We start from the raw sequence: 19968 nt of genomic DNA on the forward strand, positions 1-19968 counted from the left end.
GGTCACTCTGTTAGGTCTGGGGTAGCCGGTAGAGGAAGCGATGGCTTGTAGCGTTTCCTCTCCCAGCGGCCGAACCTCTGGCAGGGGCCCCTCTGCCCCCTTCGGGCTCTGGTCGCCCCTTCCACTCATTGTCACTTCACTGCGACTCCGCAGGAGGGTGAGAATGGGATTCTCGACTTAAATGTCACGCTCACTTCAAACGACCAGCATGAACGCAGATCAAAGACAGCTGCTCTCAAAACCAATCTTTATTGAAGAACACACGACTTGGAAAAAGTCGAGAATGACATAATGTTTACATACAACCACTTTTATTACCTTTGCTACTAGGTAACATCACACGTAAATATCATCACCAAAACCCCACCCCCTGTATCACATTTCTACCATTTTCACACAAACTACTCATTATACTTGTTTACATTTTCACTCCACCAGTTCCCAGGCTGTGCTGCCAGGTGTTCCAGGAGCGCGCTTTGTTATGGCTCCAATTTCCAGAGCTTGCAGACTCAGCTCTGGGAATTGGCCCCATGACACCCCAGCATCCATTTCCACCTCAGGATCCCCACATAAATCCTGCTCAGAAGACTCCCCATCAGTCTCCCTGACCCTTTTCCTAAACAAATCCTCCAATGAGCCCTCCTCGCGAGGGCTTTTCCTTCCTCTCCTGATCCCACCACTATCATTCACAGTCTCTGAAGGCGCATTCACAACAAGAATACTTTGAATACAGTAATAGAAACTCCAAATTATTAGCCAAGGCAGCACACATTAGAAAGGAAAAAATTAATAACATCCATTAAAGACAAGGAAGGTAAGAATCATACAAGGATGGAAGACAAAATATTAACTTTTCCAAGATCATATCAAGAACTATACTTGGCAAAAGAAAACTCCAAAAGTAAAATAGAGGAATATATTGAGAAATATTGGAAAATAAAGATCCAGGAAACAGATACATTAGTTATGGAACTAAGAGTATTAAAACAAATAAAATTAATTTATTTGCAGAAGATACCCATTTATCAGTGGAAAACCCAATACAACAATGGGGAAAAAATGAAAATTACCTAGAAGAATTTGGGAAAATTAAAAGTTTTGCAAATTAACTGGAACAAGTCAGAAGTGTAGTTATTTAATTATCACTAAGAAGAGATTTAAAAAATAAAACAGGAGGGGATAATTAAAATTAAAGACAATTAAGGATCTGGGAATAAATGTTATAGAGAATTAGAAGATTTAGATACTAATAATTTTATTAAACTAAGAAAGGAAATAAATATACAATTATTAGAATATGCTAAACTCAAATTGATGTCTATTCCATGAAAAGCTCTGTCCACACTCCATGCATTTCTATGGTTTCTGCCCAGCGTGAGTCCTTTGATGGGAACGTAGTCCTGAACTTCGAGCAAAGCTCTGTCCACACTCCAGGCAGTTATAGGGTTTCTCCCCAGTGTGGGTCCTTTGATGTCAACGTAGTTCTGAACTATGAGCAAAGCTCTGTCCACACTCCAGGCATTTTTAGGGCTTCTCCCCAGTGTGAGTCCATTGATGTGAACGTAGGCCTGAACTATGAGTGAAGCTCTGTCCACACTCCAGGCATTTATAGGGTTTCTCCCCAGTGTGAGTCCTTTGATGTGAACGTAGTCCTGAACTCTGAGTGAAGCTCTGTCCACACTCCAGGCATTTATAGGGTTTCTCCCCAGTGTGAGTCCTTTGATGTGAACGTAGTCCTGAACTCTGAGTGAAGCTCTGTCCACACTCCAGGCAGTTATAGGGTTTCTCCCCAGTGTGAGTCCTTTGATGTTTATGTAAGCTTCCCTTCTCAGTGAAGCTCTGTCCACACTCCAGGCATTTATAGGGTTTCTCTCCAGTGTGGGTCCTTTGATGTCTATGTAGATGTGAATTACGAGAGAAGCTCTGTCCACACTCCAGGCATTTATAGGGTTTCTCTCCAGTGTGGGTCCTTTGATGTCTATGTAGATGTGAATTATGAGAGAAGCTCTGTCCACACTCCAGGCAGTTATGGGGTTTCTCCCCAGTGTGGGTCCTTTGATGTCTATGTAAGCTTCCCTTCTGAGTGAAGCTCTGTCCACACTCCAGGCATTTATAGGGTTTCTCTCCAGTGTGGGTCCTTTGATGTGAACGTAGTCCTGAACTCTGAGTGAAGCTCTGTCCACACTCCAGGCATTTATAGGGTTTCTCCCCAGTGTGAGTCCTTTGATGTGAATGTAAGGTTCCCTTCTCAGTGAAGCTCTGTCCACACTCCAGGCAGTTATAGGGTTTCTCCCCAGTGTGGGTCCTTTGATGTCTATGTAGATGTGAATTATGAGTGAAGCTCTGTCCACACTCCAGGCAGTTATAGGGTTTCTCCCCAGTGTGATTCCTTTGATGTTTATGCAAGCTTCCCTTCTGAGTGAAGCTCTGTCCACACTCCAGGCAGTTATAGGTTTTCTCCCCAGTGTGAGTCCTTTGATGGGAACGTAGGCCTGAACTATGAGCAAAGCTCTGTCCACACTCCAGGCATTTATAGGGTTTCTCCCCAGTGTGGGTCCTTTGATGTGAACGTAGTCCTGAACTACGAGCAAAGCTCTGTCCACACTCCAGGCATTTATAGGGTTTCTCCCCAGTGTGAGTCCTTTGATGTGAATGTAAGGTTCCCTTCTGAGTGAAGCTCTGTCCACACTCCAGGCAGTTATAGGGTTTCTCCCCAGTGTGGGTCCTTTGATGTCTATGTAGATGTGAATTATGAGAGAAGCTCTGTCCACACTCCAGGCATTTATAGGGCTTCTCTCCAGTGTGAGTCCTTTGATGTCTATGTAAGCTTCCCTTCTGAGTGAAGCTCTGTCCACACTCCAGGCAGTTATAGGGTTTCTCCCCAGTGTGAGTCCTTTGATGTCTTTGTAAGTGTCCATTCTCAGTGAAGCTCTGTCCACAATCCAGGCATTTATAGGGCTTCTCTCCAGTGTGAGTCCTTTGATGTCTATGTAAGCTTCCCTTCTGAGTGAAGCTCTGTCCACACTCCAGGCATTTATAGGGCTTCTCTCCAGTGTGAGTCCTTTGATGTCTATGTAAGCTTCCCTTCTGAGTGAAGCTCTGTCCACACTCCAGGCAGTTATAGGGTTTCTCCCCAGTGTGAATCCTTTGATGTGTCTTCAGGTTTCCATGCTGACTAAAGCTCTTTCCACATTCAATACATTTATATACTTTCTCCTCCATGTCAACAATGTTATGTACATTTAATTCCAATAAGGACACTTGATTCTTGTTTTTCCCTTTCTGATTACTCACAGCAGTGGGTTCAAATTACAGGAAAGTAGATTCCATCTGAACATTAAGAACTTCCTGAGCTGTTCAGCAGTGGAACTCTCTGCCTCAAAGTGTAGTGGAGGCTCCTTTGGAATCCTTTAAACAGAGGCCAGATGCTCATCTGTCTGGGGTACTTTGGCTTTTCCTGCACGGCAGAGGCCTGGACTGGGTGCCTCATACAGTCTCTTCCGACTCTATGGTTCTACTCTAGAATCCAAAGTGAATGTAGGAATTCAGCAAGATCAGCCCCTTGAGAGGAATCCTTTTTCCTAGAGGCCTGGTTTCCTTACTGCACTTTGGTTTCCAAATGCCTTAATATCGACTAGAAGCTGGTTCGTTTCCCATCACGGCAGGGGTGGCTCCAGAGAACTCTCACGTCCTGGTCAAGAAAGAAGAAGCAAAAGGTTAGACATGAAGCCGCATACCTCTGGCTCAAGGTAAACAAAGCAAAAAGGGAAAGAAGAAAGGAAAGATGGAAGGGAGGAAACACAGAAGGACAGGATAAGAGAAGGAAGGAATCACGGAAGGAGGGAACTGAACCCTTTCCCCATATTGGAGGGCCACACCCATTTCATTGGGTCAGACCCAAACGTGGTAAAAGGAACAGAAGGCAGGCAGGCAGGCAGAACTCCGTCCAGCATTCAAGGGTGTAACATATTCTGGATCAGGGGTCCCCAAACTAAGGCCCGGGGGCCGGATGCGGCCCTCCAAGGTCATTTACCTGGCCCCCGCCCTCAGTTTTATAATATAAGATTTTAATATCATTTTAATAATATAATATATTGTATATACATATAATATTGATAATAATCTTATGTTATACAATATAATACTAATAGTAATACCATATAATAATATTAATTATATGTTATATATTACATATAATATTACAGTATAGTGGTATAGTTCAATATAGTAATATATAATGCTAATATTGTGCTATGCTAATAATATAATATATTCTATGTACATACAGCTAGTCTGAGTCCCCTTCAGGGTGAGAAGGGCAGGATATAAATGTAATAAATAAATGTAGTAAATGAATAAATAAATAATTTTAGACTTAGGCTCGCCCAAAGTCTGAAATGACTTAAGGCACACAACAACAACAACAACAATCCTTATTAACTTGACTATCTCATTGGCCAGAAGCAGGTCCACACTTCCCATTGAAATCCTGATAGGGTTATGCTGGTTACAATTGTTTTCATTTTTAAATATTGTATTGTTCTTTCATTGTTGTTGTTGTTTTGCACTACAAATAAGACATGTGCAGTGTGCATAGGAATTTGTTCGTTTTTTCTTTTTCTTTTTCCAAATGATAATTTGGCCCCTCCACAGTCGGAAGGATTGTGGACCGGCCCTCGGCTTAAAAAGTTTGAGGAGCCCTGTTCTGGATCCTGGGTTTCCGTGAATGACCAGCATTGTGCTAAATGCGCAAAGGAACAAGGATTTCTTTATGGATTCTGTCCTTATCTCCCCTGCCACAGGGACTCCCCACTCTGCTTCCTCGGCATCTCAAAGGGCCACTCCGGCCACATTTCCCAAATGAATCTTCCAAACTAACAAGGACCTGCCTTTCCAACTGGCTCATTCACAACCACGTTCACAAATTGAGTCCATGCTGAACTAAGTTCCATTCAGGCATTCATGCATTCCCTCGGTAGAGCCCATGATGAGATGGTATTCTATCTCCCCAAACTCTGGCACCCTCACATGGTTAAGGCAGATACAAAAGAAGGTTTCTAATGGTAACGAATATAATGAATATAATGAAAATAATATAGTGTAGTAAAATAACAGAAAATAAATTATAAAATAACTAGCTGTGCCCAGCCACGCGTTGCTGTGGCGAAGTATGGTGGTATGGGAAATAAAGTATTGAGGAATTGGTGGTAGTTAAGGTCAAGGGTCCCCTGGGCTGAGTGGGTTGCTAGGAGACCAAGTGAACAGAGCTTAGCCTTCTAACTGGCAGCAATTGGATAAAAACAATTATTCCTCTCCCTCTAATTAGGACTTTATTTTTCTTTTCTTTTTGTTGTATTAACCTAGAGGCATGGATGAGGGGTTGTGTTGTCAAATTTCGAGGTTGGGGGTTGTTTACTTTTGTTGTTTTGTCCGCTGCCGTGATGCCATCACTCTTTTATATATATAGACTAGCTGTGCCCGGCCACGCATTGCTGTGGCAAAGTGGTGGTGGTATTGGTTAAAAATTGTTGTGTAATTTTTATTTGACGTTATTTGCAATTTTTTAATTAATTTTATTGTAAGTTATATTTTTATTTATTATATTTTATTATTTTCTTGTATTACTTTTAGTTATTTTCTGTTATTATAGTATTTTATTGTATTAATTTTTTAGTGTTTTTAATTATTTTTTAGTGTTTTTATTATTTTTTATTGGGTTGCTAGGAGACCAAGTTGGAGGAGCTTAGCCTTCTAACTGGCAGCAATTGGATAAAAACAATTATTCCTCTCCCTCTAATTAGGACTTTATTTTTCTTTTCTTTTTGTTGTATCAACCTAGAGGCATGGATGAGGGGTTGTGCTGGCAAGTTTCGAGGTTGTGGGGTGTTTACTTTTGTTGTTTTGTCCGCTGCCGTGATGCCATCACTCTTTTATATATATAGATATAAATTTTAAAAAGTAGTATAATAATACAATAATATAGTAAAAATAACATAGTAAAACAACAAAAATAATAATAATAAATAATAAAATAAAGTAATAATGAATAACATATATTCAAATATATTCATCCGGAGTTTCGGGGTGCGGTGTCATCTGTACGCAGATGATGTCCAGCTCTGTCACTCCTTCCCACCTGTCACTCAGGAGGCTGTCCAGGTCATGAACCGGTGTCTGGCCGCTGTGTCGGACTGGATGAGGGCCAACAAATTGAAACTGAATCCAGACAAGACAGAGGTCCTCCTGGTCAGTCGCAAGGCCGAACAGGGAATAGGGTTACAGCCTGTGTTGGACGGGGTCACACTCCCCCTGAAGACACAGGTTCGCAGTCTGGGTGTGAAGGCCCGCTGGGGGAAAATGGCTATCTCCAGGTCTGGCTACCCAAGCGGCTTTGGTTTACCTTATAATTATACCTCAAACCCCAAAGTAAATACTCTAGAAGCTGATTAAAGATAACCAAAAATATGTTTATTGAAAACAGGAAACAGTCCTTTTCATGTATTAGAAATAATATGAAGTAAAATCACTGAAATTATACAGAAATAAAACTACCCTGTTTCCCCTAAAATAAGACATCCCCAGAAAATAAGACCTAGTAGAGGTTTTGCTGAATTGCTAAATATAAGGCCTCCCCCGAAAGTAAGACCTAGCAAAGTTTTTGTTTGGAAGCATGCCTGCCAAACAGAACACCAGAGCATGCAGGATCGGTAAATGTACATACTATAAAGTGTTGTACATGGAAATATTAGTAACAAGAAATTCTTGATAGGATTCACAGTTTGTCTGGTTATGCTGGTTTGTGATGGCAACTACTGTACAGTATATAATAAATGTTCATTTTTTGTTCAATAATAAATGTGAATTCTTCTTCATGGAAAAATAAGACATCCCCTGAAAATAAGACCTAGTGCATCTTTGGGAGCAAAAATTAATATAAGACACTGTCTTATTTTCGGGGAAACACGGTATACTGATTGAGAATGAAAGCTATAGAGACTATAAAGGATTAACACACAAGCTATGAGGAAAGGTAGGTACTATAGGGTAAGTACAAGGCTATGATAAGCACTATCTATAATGACTTTAGTGGTAAATACCAGCTATAGTGAACTATCTATAACTCTGAGGTAAACCATAAGGTGATAAGCTATAAGGTAAGTACATAAGGTAAGTACAAGGTGAACTATAAGCTTTGCTATCTTTGAGGTAAATACCTAAAGCTATGATGTGACTATAAGGTAAGTACAAGGCTATGAGGTAAACTGTAAGGTAAGTACATGGCTATGATGAACTCTATCTGTAATGGTAAGTATGAGGCTATGAGGTAAATCTATATATATATAAAAGAGTGATGGCATCACGGCACCGGACAAAACAACAAAACTACAGGCCCCCCAACCTCGAAATTTGACAACACAACCCATCATCCACGCCTCTAGGTTGATACAACAAAAAGAAAAGAAAAATAAAGTCCTAATTAGAGGGAGAGGAGTAATTGCTTTTATCCAATTGCTGCCAGTTAGAAGGCTAAGCTCCTCCAACTTGGTCTCCTAGCAACCCAATAAAAAATAATAAAAACACTAAAAAATAATTAAAAACACTAAAAAATTAATACAATAAAATACTATAATAACAGAAAATAACTAAAAGTAATACAAGAAAATAATAAAATATAATAAATAAAAATATAACTTACAATAAAATTAATAAAAAAAATTGCAAATAACGTCAAATAAAAATTACACAACAATTTTTAACCAATACCACCACCACTTTGCCACAGCAACGCGTGGCCGGGCACAGCTAGTCTATATATATAAAAGAGTGATGGCATCACGGCAGCGGACAAAACAACAAAAGTAAACACCCCACAACCTTGAAAATTGACAGCACAACCCCTCATACATGCCTCTAGGTTGATACAATAAAAAGATAAATAAATAAAGTCCTAATTAGAGGGAGAGGAATAATTGTTTTATCCAATTGCTGCCAGTTAGAATGCTAAGCTCTGTTCACTTGGTCCCTTAGCAACCCACTCAGCCCAGGGGACCCTTGACCTTAACTACCACCAATTCCTCAATACTTTATTTCCCATACCACCACACTTCGCCACAGCAACGCGTGGCTGGGCACAGCTAGTACTATCTATAATGACTGAATGGTAAGTACTATGTATGATGGTAAGTACACAAAGCTATGGTGGTAAGTACAAGGTGAACTATAAGCTTTGCTATCTTTGAGGTAAATACATAAGCTGTAAGGTAAGTACGTGATTTATGTGGCCTGTTTGAATTTGCCAGGTCAAAGAACCCAGACCAATTCTAAGACCTATCTCTAAGGTTTTTCTCTGGAATGGCAATTGGAGGGGGAAAAGCCTCTAGAGCAGGGGTCCCCAAACGTTTTTAACAGGGGGCCAGTTCACGGTCCCTCAGACCATTGGAGGGCCGGATTATAGTTTTTTTTAAAAAAAAGCTATGAACAAATTCCTATGCGTACTGCACATATCTTATTTTGAAGTAAAAACAAAAACAAAAAAGGAACAAATACAGTCTCAATGTTAATAATCATCATCATCATCATCATCATCATCAAAATAATAAAGAGGGTTGGAAGAGACCCCTTGGGACATCTACTCCAACCCCCTTTTGCCTTTGTGCATCACATCATAATCAAAGCACCCCTGACAGATAGCCACCCAATAACAACAACAACAACAACACCATAATAAACATGGTTGGAAGAGACCCCTTGGGCCATAGAGTCCAACCCCTTTCTCCCTTTGTGAACCAAAACATAAAGCACCCCTGACCAACAACAACAACAACAACAACAATAATAATAATACACTAAAAATCAGGGTTGGAAGAAATGGCTAGCCTTCAAGAAAAATGAATCCACGGCAGGCATCTTTCCCTCCTCTCTCGTTCTGTGCAGGCCTTCCTCAGCGGTAGCGAGGAGGAAAGGAGGAAAGGCCCACGCCTTTTCCTCGCCCCGTGAGGCCCTTCCTCGACAGCGGGAAAGGTGCGTGCGTGACGAGGAAATGGCATGCGCCTTTCTCACTTCTCTCACCCCACGCGCACCTTTCCCACTGCCTTCCTCGACGGCGGCAGCGGGAAAGCTGCCCGCGAGGCGAGGGAGGAAAGTCACATGCCTTTTCCTCGCCTCGTGCAGCTCTTCCTCGGCGGCAGCAGCAGCGGGAAAGGTGAGTGCAGGGCGAGGAAAAGCCATGCACCTTTCCTCCCTCACCCTGCGCTCACCTTTCCCGCGGCCTCCCTCAGCAGCGGCAGCGGGAAAGCGCCCCACGCAGCGGGGGAGGAATGCCTTTTCCTCCTCCCGTGCAGCCCTTCCTCGATGATGGGAAAGCTGCCCCTGGGGTGAGGGAGGAAAGCTGCACACCTTTTCCTCGCCCCGTGCGGCCCTTCCTCAGCAGCGGCAGTGGGAAAAGTGCCTGTGGGGCGATGGAGATAAGAAAGGCATGTGCCTTTTCCTCCTTCTCCACACTACACGCACCTTTCTTGGCGGAGGAGGAAGGAGCCACCACCGCGGGGGGCGGATAAATGGCTCCGATGGGCCGGATGTGGCCCGCGGGCCGTACTTTGGGGACCCCTGCTCTAGAGATTAGCTCCCAGGCTGAACCATCTCATCCAAACCTCATCCAAGGGGAGTCCCAAGCTCCACCCCCAAAACATTCCTCCCAAGAACAGCAACCAGGAAATAAGCAAGGGAGGGAAAGCCAAGTAGGACAGCACAATTACAAATAATAATATTAATAATAATATATTTCTTAGACCCCGCCTCCATCTCCCCAAGGGGACTCGGGGCGGCTTACGTGGGGACAAAGCCCTAAAAACAACAGTGGACATAGGCATAAAAACAGTACAAGTTACAAAATTAAAATACATAACAAGAACCAAACCATTTTAAAACTTTAAGATAAAACACATAACATATCAATTAGACAGGGGAGTGAGGCTGTTTAGGATTACGTGGGAGGGGCTGACTTGAATAGTGAATAGTGAAACATGAATCGTGGAACCAGAGTGGGGTAAAGTGTTGCCCTGTTTTCCCGAAAATAAGACAGTGCCTTATATTAATTTTTGCTCTCAAAGATGTGCTAGGTCTTATTTTCAGGGGACGTCTTATTTTTCCACAGAGAAGAATTCACATTTATTTTTGAACAAAAAAATGAACATCTATATATATAATAAAAGTGAAATCGGAGTATGTATCAGCGTTTTGATTGGCCTGGCGGAATATGTGCTCGCGTTTTGATTGGCCTGGCGGAATATGTGCTCGCGTTTTGATTGGCCTGGCGGAATATGTCCTCACGTTTTGATTGGCCGCCACTATCCCAGGCCACTGAGACCAACAGGAATGACGGATCTGCACCAAACTTGGCACACTTCATCCCCACGATGCACTTTATGACCTGCTGCCATTTGGGGGAGGATGGACCACAGATGATGGGATTTGCAGTACTTTCAAACACTTGAACTCCCACAGACTACTGCAATGCCCACCAATGATAGAAATGGACCAAACTTGGCACACAGAACTCCTGTCGACCCCTTTACATCCTGATGTATATTGGGGCAGGATGGACCAAGGATGATGGAATTTGCAGTACCTTCCCTCACTTCTTGAGACCACAGCAACTGCCACAAATCACACAACTGAACCAAACCAGGCACACAGATCCCAAATGACACACTTCACATGCTGCAGCAGTTTGACGGAGGGTGGACCAAGGATTATGGGATTTGCAGTACCTTCATCCAATTCACCTCCCACAAACCACTGTGATGCCCATGAATGACAAAACTGGATCAAACTTGACACGCAGGTGCAGGGTAGCCCACTTTACATCCTGGTGCAGTTTGGGGGAAGAGGGACCGTGGATGAGGGGACTTACAATATCTTCAGTCACTTCCTGGGACTACTGTGACCCCCACCAATGACTGATCAAGACCAAACTTGGCACATAGAGCCACCATGGCCCACTCTACATCTTGGTGAGATTTGAAAGAGCTTGGACCTTGGATGATGGGACTTGCAGTATATTCATTCACTTCCTGAGACCACTGTCACCCCCATCAATGTCTCATCAAGACCAAACTTCAAACAGAGAACACCCATGACTCACTCTACACCCAGGTGCAGTTTGGAGGATGATGGACCATGGATGATGGGACTTCCAATACCCTCACTCACTTCCTGAGAGCACCGCGACCCACACAAATGACTGATCAAGACCAAACATGGTACATGGAGCCCTCATGACCTATTCTACATACTGGCTCTGTTTGGAGGGGGATGGACACTGGACGATGGGACTTGCATATGGGAGTTGGAGCTCACCCGCACCCACTGAACCCAGCTGACATTGGATATAGGCTACACTTGGAACACAGGCAAACAAGGCCTTTCTCAAATGACCCGGGCATCGCCGGCTCTCCAAGCTAGTTTATTATATACTGTACAGTAAATGTCATCACAAACCAGCATAACCAAACTGTGAATTCTATCAAGAATTTCTTGTTACGACCGTTATTTCCATGTACAACAATCTATGGTACGTCCATTTACCAATCCTGCATGCTCTGGTGTTCTGTTCGGCAAGCATGCTTCCAAACAAAAACTTTGCTAGATCTTACTTTCGGGGAAGGCCTTATATTTAGCAATTCGGCAAAACCTCTACTAGGTATTACTTTCCGGGGATGTCTTATTTTCAGGGAAACAGGGCAGGAGACAGCAAGACGATTTGGACTGTATGGTGAGTGCAGCTGATTATTCAAAAGCACATTCAAGCTTTTTGGGAATGTGGTTAGGGTGGGTGCTAGTCTGAGCTCCCTGGGGAGAGAGTTCCAGAGCCGGGGGGCCACCACGGAGAAGGCCCTCTCCCTCGTTCCCACCAACCACGTTTCAGATGGTGGTGGGAGTGAAAGGAGGGCCTCCCCGGAAGATCTGCGAGCCCACGCTGGTTTAAAGGGAGAAACGCGGTCACGAAGATAGACAGGACCCGAACCATTTAGGGCAGGGGTCCCCAAACTAAGGCCCGGGGGCCGGATGCGGCCCATCAAAGCCATTTATCCGGCCCCCACGGCACAAGGGCAGAATGGGGTTGGGCTAAATGACCCAAGAGGTCCCTTCTTCTCTTACAACCCTTATTATTATTATTATTATTATTAACATTGATTCTGGGTGGCTATCTGTCAGGGATGCTTTGCTTGTGCTTATGGTGCACAGAGGCAGAAGGGGGTTGGACTAAATGGCCCAAGAGGTCTCTTCCAACCCTCTTTATTATTATTATTATTATTATTATTATTATTATTATTATTATTATTAACATTGATTCTGGGTGGTCATCTGTCAGGGGTGCTTTGCTTGTGCTTTCGGTGCACAAAGGCAAAGGGGGATTGGACTCAATGGCCCAAAGGTTCTCTTCCAACCCTCTTATTTATTATTATTGTTATTATTATTATTATTATTGCTCGGTAGCCAACTATAGTCCGGCCCTCCAATGGTCCGAAGGATCGTGAACTGGCCCCCTGTTTAAAAAGTTTGGGGACCCCTGATTTAGGGCTTTGCAGGTCATGACCTGCACTTTGAATTGGGACTGGAAACTTATTGGCAGCCAATGGAGCTGCTTCAGGAGAGGCGTAGTACGCTCCCTGTAACTAGCTCCTGTTAACAATCTGGCTGCCGACCTTTGTATCAGCAGCATTTTCTGGGCTGTTTTCAAAGGCAGCCCCACGTAGAGTGCATTGCAGTAGTCCAGTCTTGAGGTAACCAATGCGTGGACCACCGTGGCCAAGTCAGACTTCTCGAGGTACGGTCACAGCTGGCGCACAAGTTTTAATTGTGCAAAGGCCCTCCCAGCCACCGTCGACACCTGAGAATCAAGCGCCAGCGCTGATCCCAGGAGGACCCCCAGACTGTGGACCTGTGTCTTCAGGGGGAGAACAGGTGGCCACCCTACACCCCGATCCGACGTGCGACTGGCCTGGAGGACCTCTGTCTTGTCAGGATTAAGCTTCAGCTTGTTTGCCCTCATGCAGCCCATCACAGCGGCCAGACACTGAGTCAGGACACGGGGGGCTTCCTTGGAGTCTGGTGGAAAAGAGTAGTAGAGTTGAGTGTCATCTGCATAGAGATGGCACCGAACCCCGAAACCCCGGATGCAGGTGATTGCCTATAAAGCCCTATATGCTTCGGATCCAACCTGTCTTCGAGACCGCATCTCCTTTTGGTCCACCACCATCTCAAATACAAGAGAAAGGGGGGGGGGTTGCGTAGGTGGCTCTAAAGAAATCAGATTAGCCCCACACTTCAAGTCTTTTGGGTGAGTTTAAAACATGGCTCTTCAGACAGTCCTTTGATCCTGAGCAATCTCTGGTCAGCTTGATGAACCACTGCTCCGCAGTTGGATGGTTACGGCAGATACCCTGTTTCCCTGAAAATAAGACATCCTCGGAAAATAAGACCTAGTAGAGGTTTTGCTGAATTGCTAAATATAAGACCTCCCCCAAAAGTAAGACCTAGCAAAGTTTTTGTTTGGAAGCATGCCCGGCACCAAACAGAACACCAGAGCATGCAGGATTGGTAAATGTACATACCAGTTGTACATGGAAATAATGGTAGTAACAAGAAATTCTTTATAGGATTCACAGTTTGTCTGATTATGTTGGTTTGTGATGACAAGTACTGTACACTACAGTATATAATAAATATTCTTTTTTTTTTGTTCAACAATAAATGTGAATTCTTTTTCATGTAAAAATAAGACATCCCCTGAAAATAAGACCTAGCACATCTTATTTTCGGGGAAACACGGTAGCCGGCCTTCTGCAGGTTCTATTGCGTTTCAGGAATTGTTATAATTTCATACTCTTACAATTTTATTAGTGGGATTTTATACACGCTGTTGATTTCACTTATGCCTTTGTATTTATACTTGTGTATTGTTGTTTAAATGCGGCACGTGGAGTGCTTCTGTGGGCTGCCCCGAGTCCCTTAGGAGAGATGGTGGCAGGGTACAAATAAAGATTTATCATCATCATCATCATCATCACATCAATTGCTCCACTATGATGGTATGGGATACAATGAAAGCAGTAGCCAGAGGAATTTTAATGAAGAACAACGTAATTTAAAGAAAATAACAAGAAAAAAGATTAGAATTGGATATTAAGGAATTAGAGATGAAAAGGATAAACAAAGCTATATAAAAGCATTAGCAATGAGAAAACAGCTAGCAAAACATGAGTTAGAAAGGACTCAAAGAAATTTGAAGTTTTTAAATAGAGAATACTTTGAATACAGTAATACATAAACTTTAGATTATTAGCCAAAGCAGCACACGTGAGAAAGGGAAGAAAATAATAACATCCATTAAAGACAAGGAAGGAAAGAATCATACAAGAATGGAAGACAAAATATTAGCTTTTCCAAGATCTTGCCAAGAACTATACTCGGGAAAAGAAAACTCCAAAAGTAAAATAGAGGAATATATTGAAAAATATTGGAAAAATAAAGATCTAGGAAACAGATACATTAGTTATGGAACAATTAATTCCAGAAAAAGAGACTGGAAAAATTATAGATAATTTAAAAGCCGGGAAGACTCCAGAAATGGATGGGCTGGGACCGGAATATTATAGAAAAATTAAAACCATATTAATACCTAAATTAAAAGAATGATATAATAATAACAGGAGAGAAGATCCCACCATCTCGGGAACAGTCTCTGATTATGTTAATTTTGAAACCTAACAAGGACCCAACAGAACCCGGATCACATAGACCCATTTAGTTAATAAATCAAGATGCTAAAATTTCAACAGCAATTATGGCAAAAAGAATGAATGAATTTATATTTAAGTATATCAATGAAGATCAATGTGGTTTCATAGCAGGGAGACAAATGTCAGTTTAATGGGTAGGGTTCTAAATATACTTCATAAATTATTTAATTATCAGGAAAAGAAATTTTAAAAATGAGTCTTTAATTAATTTTCCCCCTCCTGTTAAATATTTACTCAATTAAATATTTGGGAATAAATGTAGCAAAAATTAAAAGTTATAGAGACTAATAATTTTATTAAATGAAGAAAGGAAATAAATATAAAAAATTTAGAATATGCTAAAATCAAATTATCGTGGTTTGGAAGGATAGCATTGATACAAAGTAAAGGAAAGTCTGAAAAGAATTGGTATAATGAACAGAGTAACTCCCTTATATAAATACTAGCTGTGCCCGGCCACGCGTTGCTGTGGCAAAGTGGTGGTGGTATTGGTTAAAAGTTCTTGTGGAATTTTTATTTGACGTTATTTGTATTTTTTAAATTAATTTTATTGTAACTTATCTTTTTTATTTATTATATTTTATTATTTTGTTGTATTATTTTTAGTTTTTTTGTTATAGTATTTTCTTGTATTAATTTTTTAGTGTTTTTAATTATTTTATTGTATTATTTGTATTTATTTTATTTTTTATTCTTTTATTAACACTGGGCTGAGTGGGTTGCTAAGAGACCAAGTGGGCGGAGCTTAGCCTTCTAACTGGCAGCAATTGGATAAAAACAATTATTCCTCTCTCTCTAATTAGGACTTTATTTTTCTTTTCTTTTTGTTGTATCAACCTAGAGGCATGGATGAGGGGTTGTGATGTCAATTTTCGAGGTTGTGGGGTGTTTACTTTTGTTGTTTTGTCCGCTGCCGTGATGCCATCACTCTTTTATATATATAGATAAACTTTATACCTAAACTTTATTGGCCATGCCATACTGTTGCACTGGACCCGCCTGGCACCTTCTAGTTGAACCCCAACACTGAACCCTTGGCCACTGTCTCCTGGCCTGCTTGTGAAGTATCTTGTCATTGGTTCCTAAGCCTGTGGTTCATTGATTGATTGGCACTATACTTATGCTTATGATTGTATTACGTTTTGTTGTTGCCTGGTTTTAAGTTGTGGTATGGTGTCCTTATTGGAAACTGCCCTGAGTCCCTTGAGGAGATAAATAGGGCGGTATATGAACAAAGTTTTATTATTGTTGTTATTATTCATTTGTACCCTGCCACCATCTCCCCGAAGGGACTCGGAGCGGTTCACAAAAGCACACAATTGTGCAGAACACACAGTAAGGTCAGGATTTTCCCGTGACATGAAGTCCAGTCCTGCCCGACTCTGGGGTTGGGGCTCATCTCCATTTCTAAGACAAAGAGCCGGCATTGTCCGTAGACACCTCCTAGGTCATGTGGCCACTGGCATGACTGCATGGAGAGCTGTTACCTTCCCGCAGAAGAGGTACCTATTGATCTACTCGCATTTGCATGTTCTCGGACTGCTTATTAATTTATTTCATGTCAAAAGCATTGCATAATAAATAAGTTTAAAAGTGATAAAATAAAGGAATCACAAGTAGCTAAGTAGTTTCGAATAATAATAACAACAACTTTATTCCCACCACAATCTCTCTCCCCGAAGGGACTCAGGGCAGCTTGCATGGAGACCAAGCCCAGCATAAATAAGGACTCCAGGTCACTTTTATGAGAGTCCTCAGATGTTTTTTCAAACCATGTTTTATTTGTAATGTGATTTACTATGTTTTATAGATATATAGGGCTATGTCTGTTTTTATTGTTGCTTTTATTGTTGCTTTTATTGTTTTTATTGCTATTTTAAAGCCAAAAGTGTATTGTTTTAATCTATTTTTGTAAACCGCTCCGAGCCAAACCGGGAGTAGCGGTATATAAGTTTAATAATAATAATAATAATAATAATAATAATAGATCTGTTTTGTATTTATTGGTTTTATTACAATGTTTGTACCATTTGGGCTTGGGCCCGTGTAAGCTGCCCCGAGTCCCTTCTGGGAAATGGAGGCGGGGTATAAAAATAAAGTTGTTGTTGTTGTTGTTATTATTATTATTATTATTATTAAAACACAATTAAAAACATATAACAAATAAACAATACAATGAGAACAACTGAAACAAGAAAAAGAAAACATAAAACTACATAATCGCTTCCCTCTGGTTTTCCTCTTCATGTTCCCTGTCCTCTTGGCACAAGTGTCCTTGATGGGAGTTGTAGTTCACCTGCATCCAGCAATACTGGGACCCCCACTGACCATGGACTGGGACCAGACTTGGCCCAGAGAAGCCCCATCACCCACTGAACAGTCTGCAGGGATTTAGGGGAACGGACCTTGGTTCTGGGAGTTGTAGTTCACCTGTAGCCGAGAGCGCTGAACCCAGCTGAGGTCAGATCTGGACCAGACTTGGCCCAGAGACCCAATATGGCCAGCTGTGCATGCAGGCCTGGTTTCATAATAATTATAATAATTATAATAATTAGCCCAGGAGCAAGCCATCAGAACAAATGCAATTAAGGCCAAGATCCAAAAATCAGCTGATGACCCAAAATGCAGACTGTGCAAGGAAGCTGACGAAACCATGGATCATATCCTCAGCTGCTGTAAGAAAATCGCACAGACAGACTACAAATAGAGGCACAACTATGTGGCCCAAATGATTCATTGGAACTTATGTCTCAAGTACCACCTGCCAGCAGCAAAGAACTGGTGGGATCACAAACCAGCAAAGGTCGTGGAAAATGAGCACGCAAAGATACTGTGGGACTTCCGAATCCAGACTGACAAAGTTCTGAGACACAACACACCAGACATCCTGGGAGTTGTAGTCCTCCCTCCCTCCCTCCGCCAGCCAAGGACGGGCCTGGCCCACACTCCCGCCATCAACCGGGCCCCTCCGCCTCCCCCCCGGGCACCCCAGGCGAGCCCCCTCCCTCTCCTCACAGACCTCTCTCTCTGTCGGTCTCTTCCTTCTCTGCGCCATCCGCCGCCTTCCTTCCCGCCTCACAGACACAGACCAGGCCTCAGGCCAGGCCAGGCGCCGCCATCTTCTCCTTCGTCTTCCTCCTTCCCCGGAGCCCGCCCCCGCCCCTCCCATTGGCTGAGCCCAGGACGCCCCGCCCACCGGAGGCCCCCCATTGGCTGCCTGCCGCTCCCCCTCCTTTGATGGACGGGCGGCAGGGCGGGGCTCCTGAGCAGAGTTGCCCAACGTCACACCCTTGAAGTCCTGACGGAGTTTCTGGGGGAGAACCGGGCATGATGGGAGTTGTAGTTCATCCCATTCCTTATGCCTTTTGGACAATAATAAAAACACTGACTTGCTCAAATAACCTGAGCAACGCCGAGTTGTTATTATAATAATATTATTAATAATAATACTTTTAAAAAATGTTATTATATAATATTATTATCAAATATAGGAGCCTCCGATGGCCTAGGGGGATAAAAGACTTGAAGGCTGGGCTGCTGACCTGAAGGCTGCCAGGTTCGAATCCCACCCGGGGAGAGCGTGGGTGAGCTCCCTCTGTCAGCTCCAGCTCCACGCGGGGACAGGAGAGAAGCCTCCCGCAAGGACGGTAAAACATCAAGACATCCGGGCAACGTCCCCTGGGCAACGTCCTTGCAGACGGCCAATTCTCTCACTCCAGAAGCAACTCCGGTTGCTCCTGACACGGAAAAAAAAAACTTGGTCTCCTAGCAACCTCCTCAGCCCAGGGGACAGGCAGATTTAGGCCTCACTTAGGCCTCTTCCACAGATTATCTAATTATCTAATCCTCTGTTTTCTCAGGGCCACAGACAGTAGAAGCACATAAAATATCGCAAACAACACCACTCTGAAAACAAGGGAATTCCACACAGGAAACAATCAGGGCCAGCTAACACCTCCCAACAAAGTATTCCCATCATCAAAGTCTGGCAAATCCTGTTTTCTCAGGGCCACAGACAGTAGAAGCATATAAAATATCGCAAACAACATCACTCTGAAAACAAGGGTATTCCAGACAGGAAACAATCAGGGTCAGCTAACACCTCCCAACAAAAAATTCACTCAGGGAGGAAACAGCCAGGCTTTAAAGCTGCAAGGCCATTACATCCTAATCATTTTTCCTAATTGCAGCATTCATACTTGCCTCCAACAAACAAAAAAAACCATTCAGAAATACTGTATATTCACAACCTTTAGGAAATAATATCCCCTGATGGCGCAGCGTGTTAAAGCGCTGAGCTGCTGAACTTCTGGACCGAAAGGCCACAGGTTTGAATTGGGGGAGCGGAGAGAGCCCCCACTGTTAGCCCCAGCTTCTGCCAACCCAGAAGTTCGAAAACATGCAAATGTGAGTGCATCAATAGGTACTGCTCCGGCGGGAAGGTAACACCGCTCCATGTAGTCATCCCACATGACCTTGGAGGAGTCTACGGACAACGCCGGCTCTTCGGCTTAGAAATGGAGATGAGCACCAACCCCCAGAGTCAGACACGACTGGACTTAATGTCTGGGGAAAACCTTTACCCTTGACCTTAACTACCACCAATTCCTCAATACTTTATTTCCCAGACCACCAGACTTCACCACAGCAACGCGTGGCCGGGCACAGCTAGTAAGAATAATAGATATAATAATAATAATAATAATAATAATAATAATAATAATAATAATAATAATAATAATACATCACACAGTCCTGTCTATCTTGTTTGCTGTGTCATAATAATAATAATAATAATAATAATAATAATAATAATAATAATAATAATAATAATAATACATCACACAGTCCTAGACACTTGGGAAGTGTTCGACTTGTGATTTTGTGATACGAAATCCAGCATGTCTATCTTGTTTGCTGTGTCATAATAATAATAATAATAATAATACATCACACAGTCCTGTCTATCTTGTTTGCTGTGTCATAATAATAATAATAATAATAATAATAATAATAATAATAATACATCACACAGTCCTAGACACTTGGGAAGTGTTCGACTTGGGATTTTGTGACACGAAATCCAGCATGTCTATCTTGTTTGCTGTGTCATAATAATAATAATAATAATAATAATAATAATAATAATAATAATACATCACAC

The 19968-nt window shown here is 42.4% G+C and overlaps 2 protein-coding genes across 2 annotated transcripts in view; one reads left to right on the top strand and one right to left on the bottom strand.

Annotated features, from left to right (window-relative positions):
• LOC107983718 (zinc finger protein 160-like) overlaps positions 1–19968 on the top strand; it is a 182851-nt gene that overhangs the window by 20902 nt on the left and 141981 nt on the right. The gene's annotated exons all lie outside the window — the stretch shown is intronic.
• LOC134294644 (zinc finger protein 658B-like) lies at positions 234–17969 on the bottom strand. Its single transcript, XM_062966232.1, has 2 exons — positions 17824–17969; positions 234–3691 (listed from the first exon to the last, which is right to left on the bottom strand). The coding sequence occupies exon 2, from the start codon at positions 3220–3222 to the stop codon at positions 1525–1527; it is 1698 nt and encodes a 565-aa protein (XP_062822302.1). The 5' UTR covers positions 3223–3691; positions 17824–17969; the 3' UTR covers positions 234–1524.

Source organism: Anolis carolinensis, unplaced genomic scaffold, assembly GCF_035594765.1.
Source record: "Anolis carolinensis isolate JA03-04 unplaced genomic scaffold, rAnoCar3.1.pri scaffold_18, whole genome shotgun sequence".
Classification (NCBI taxonomy): Eukaryota; Metazoa; Chordata; class Lepidosauria; order Squamata; family Dactyloidae; genus Anolis; species Anolis carolinensis.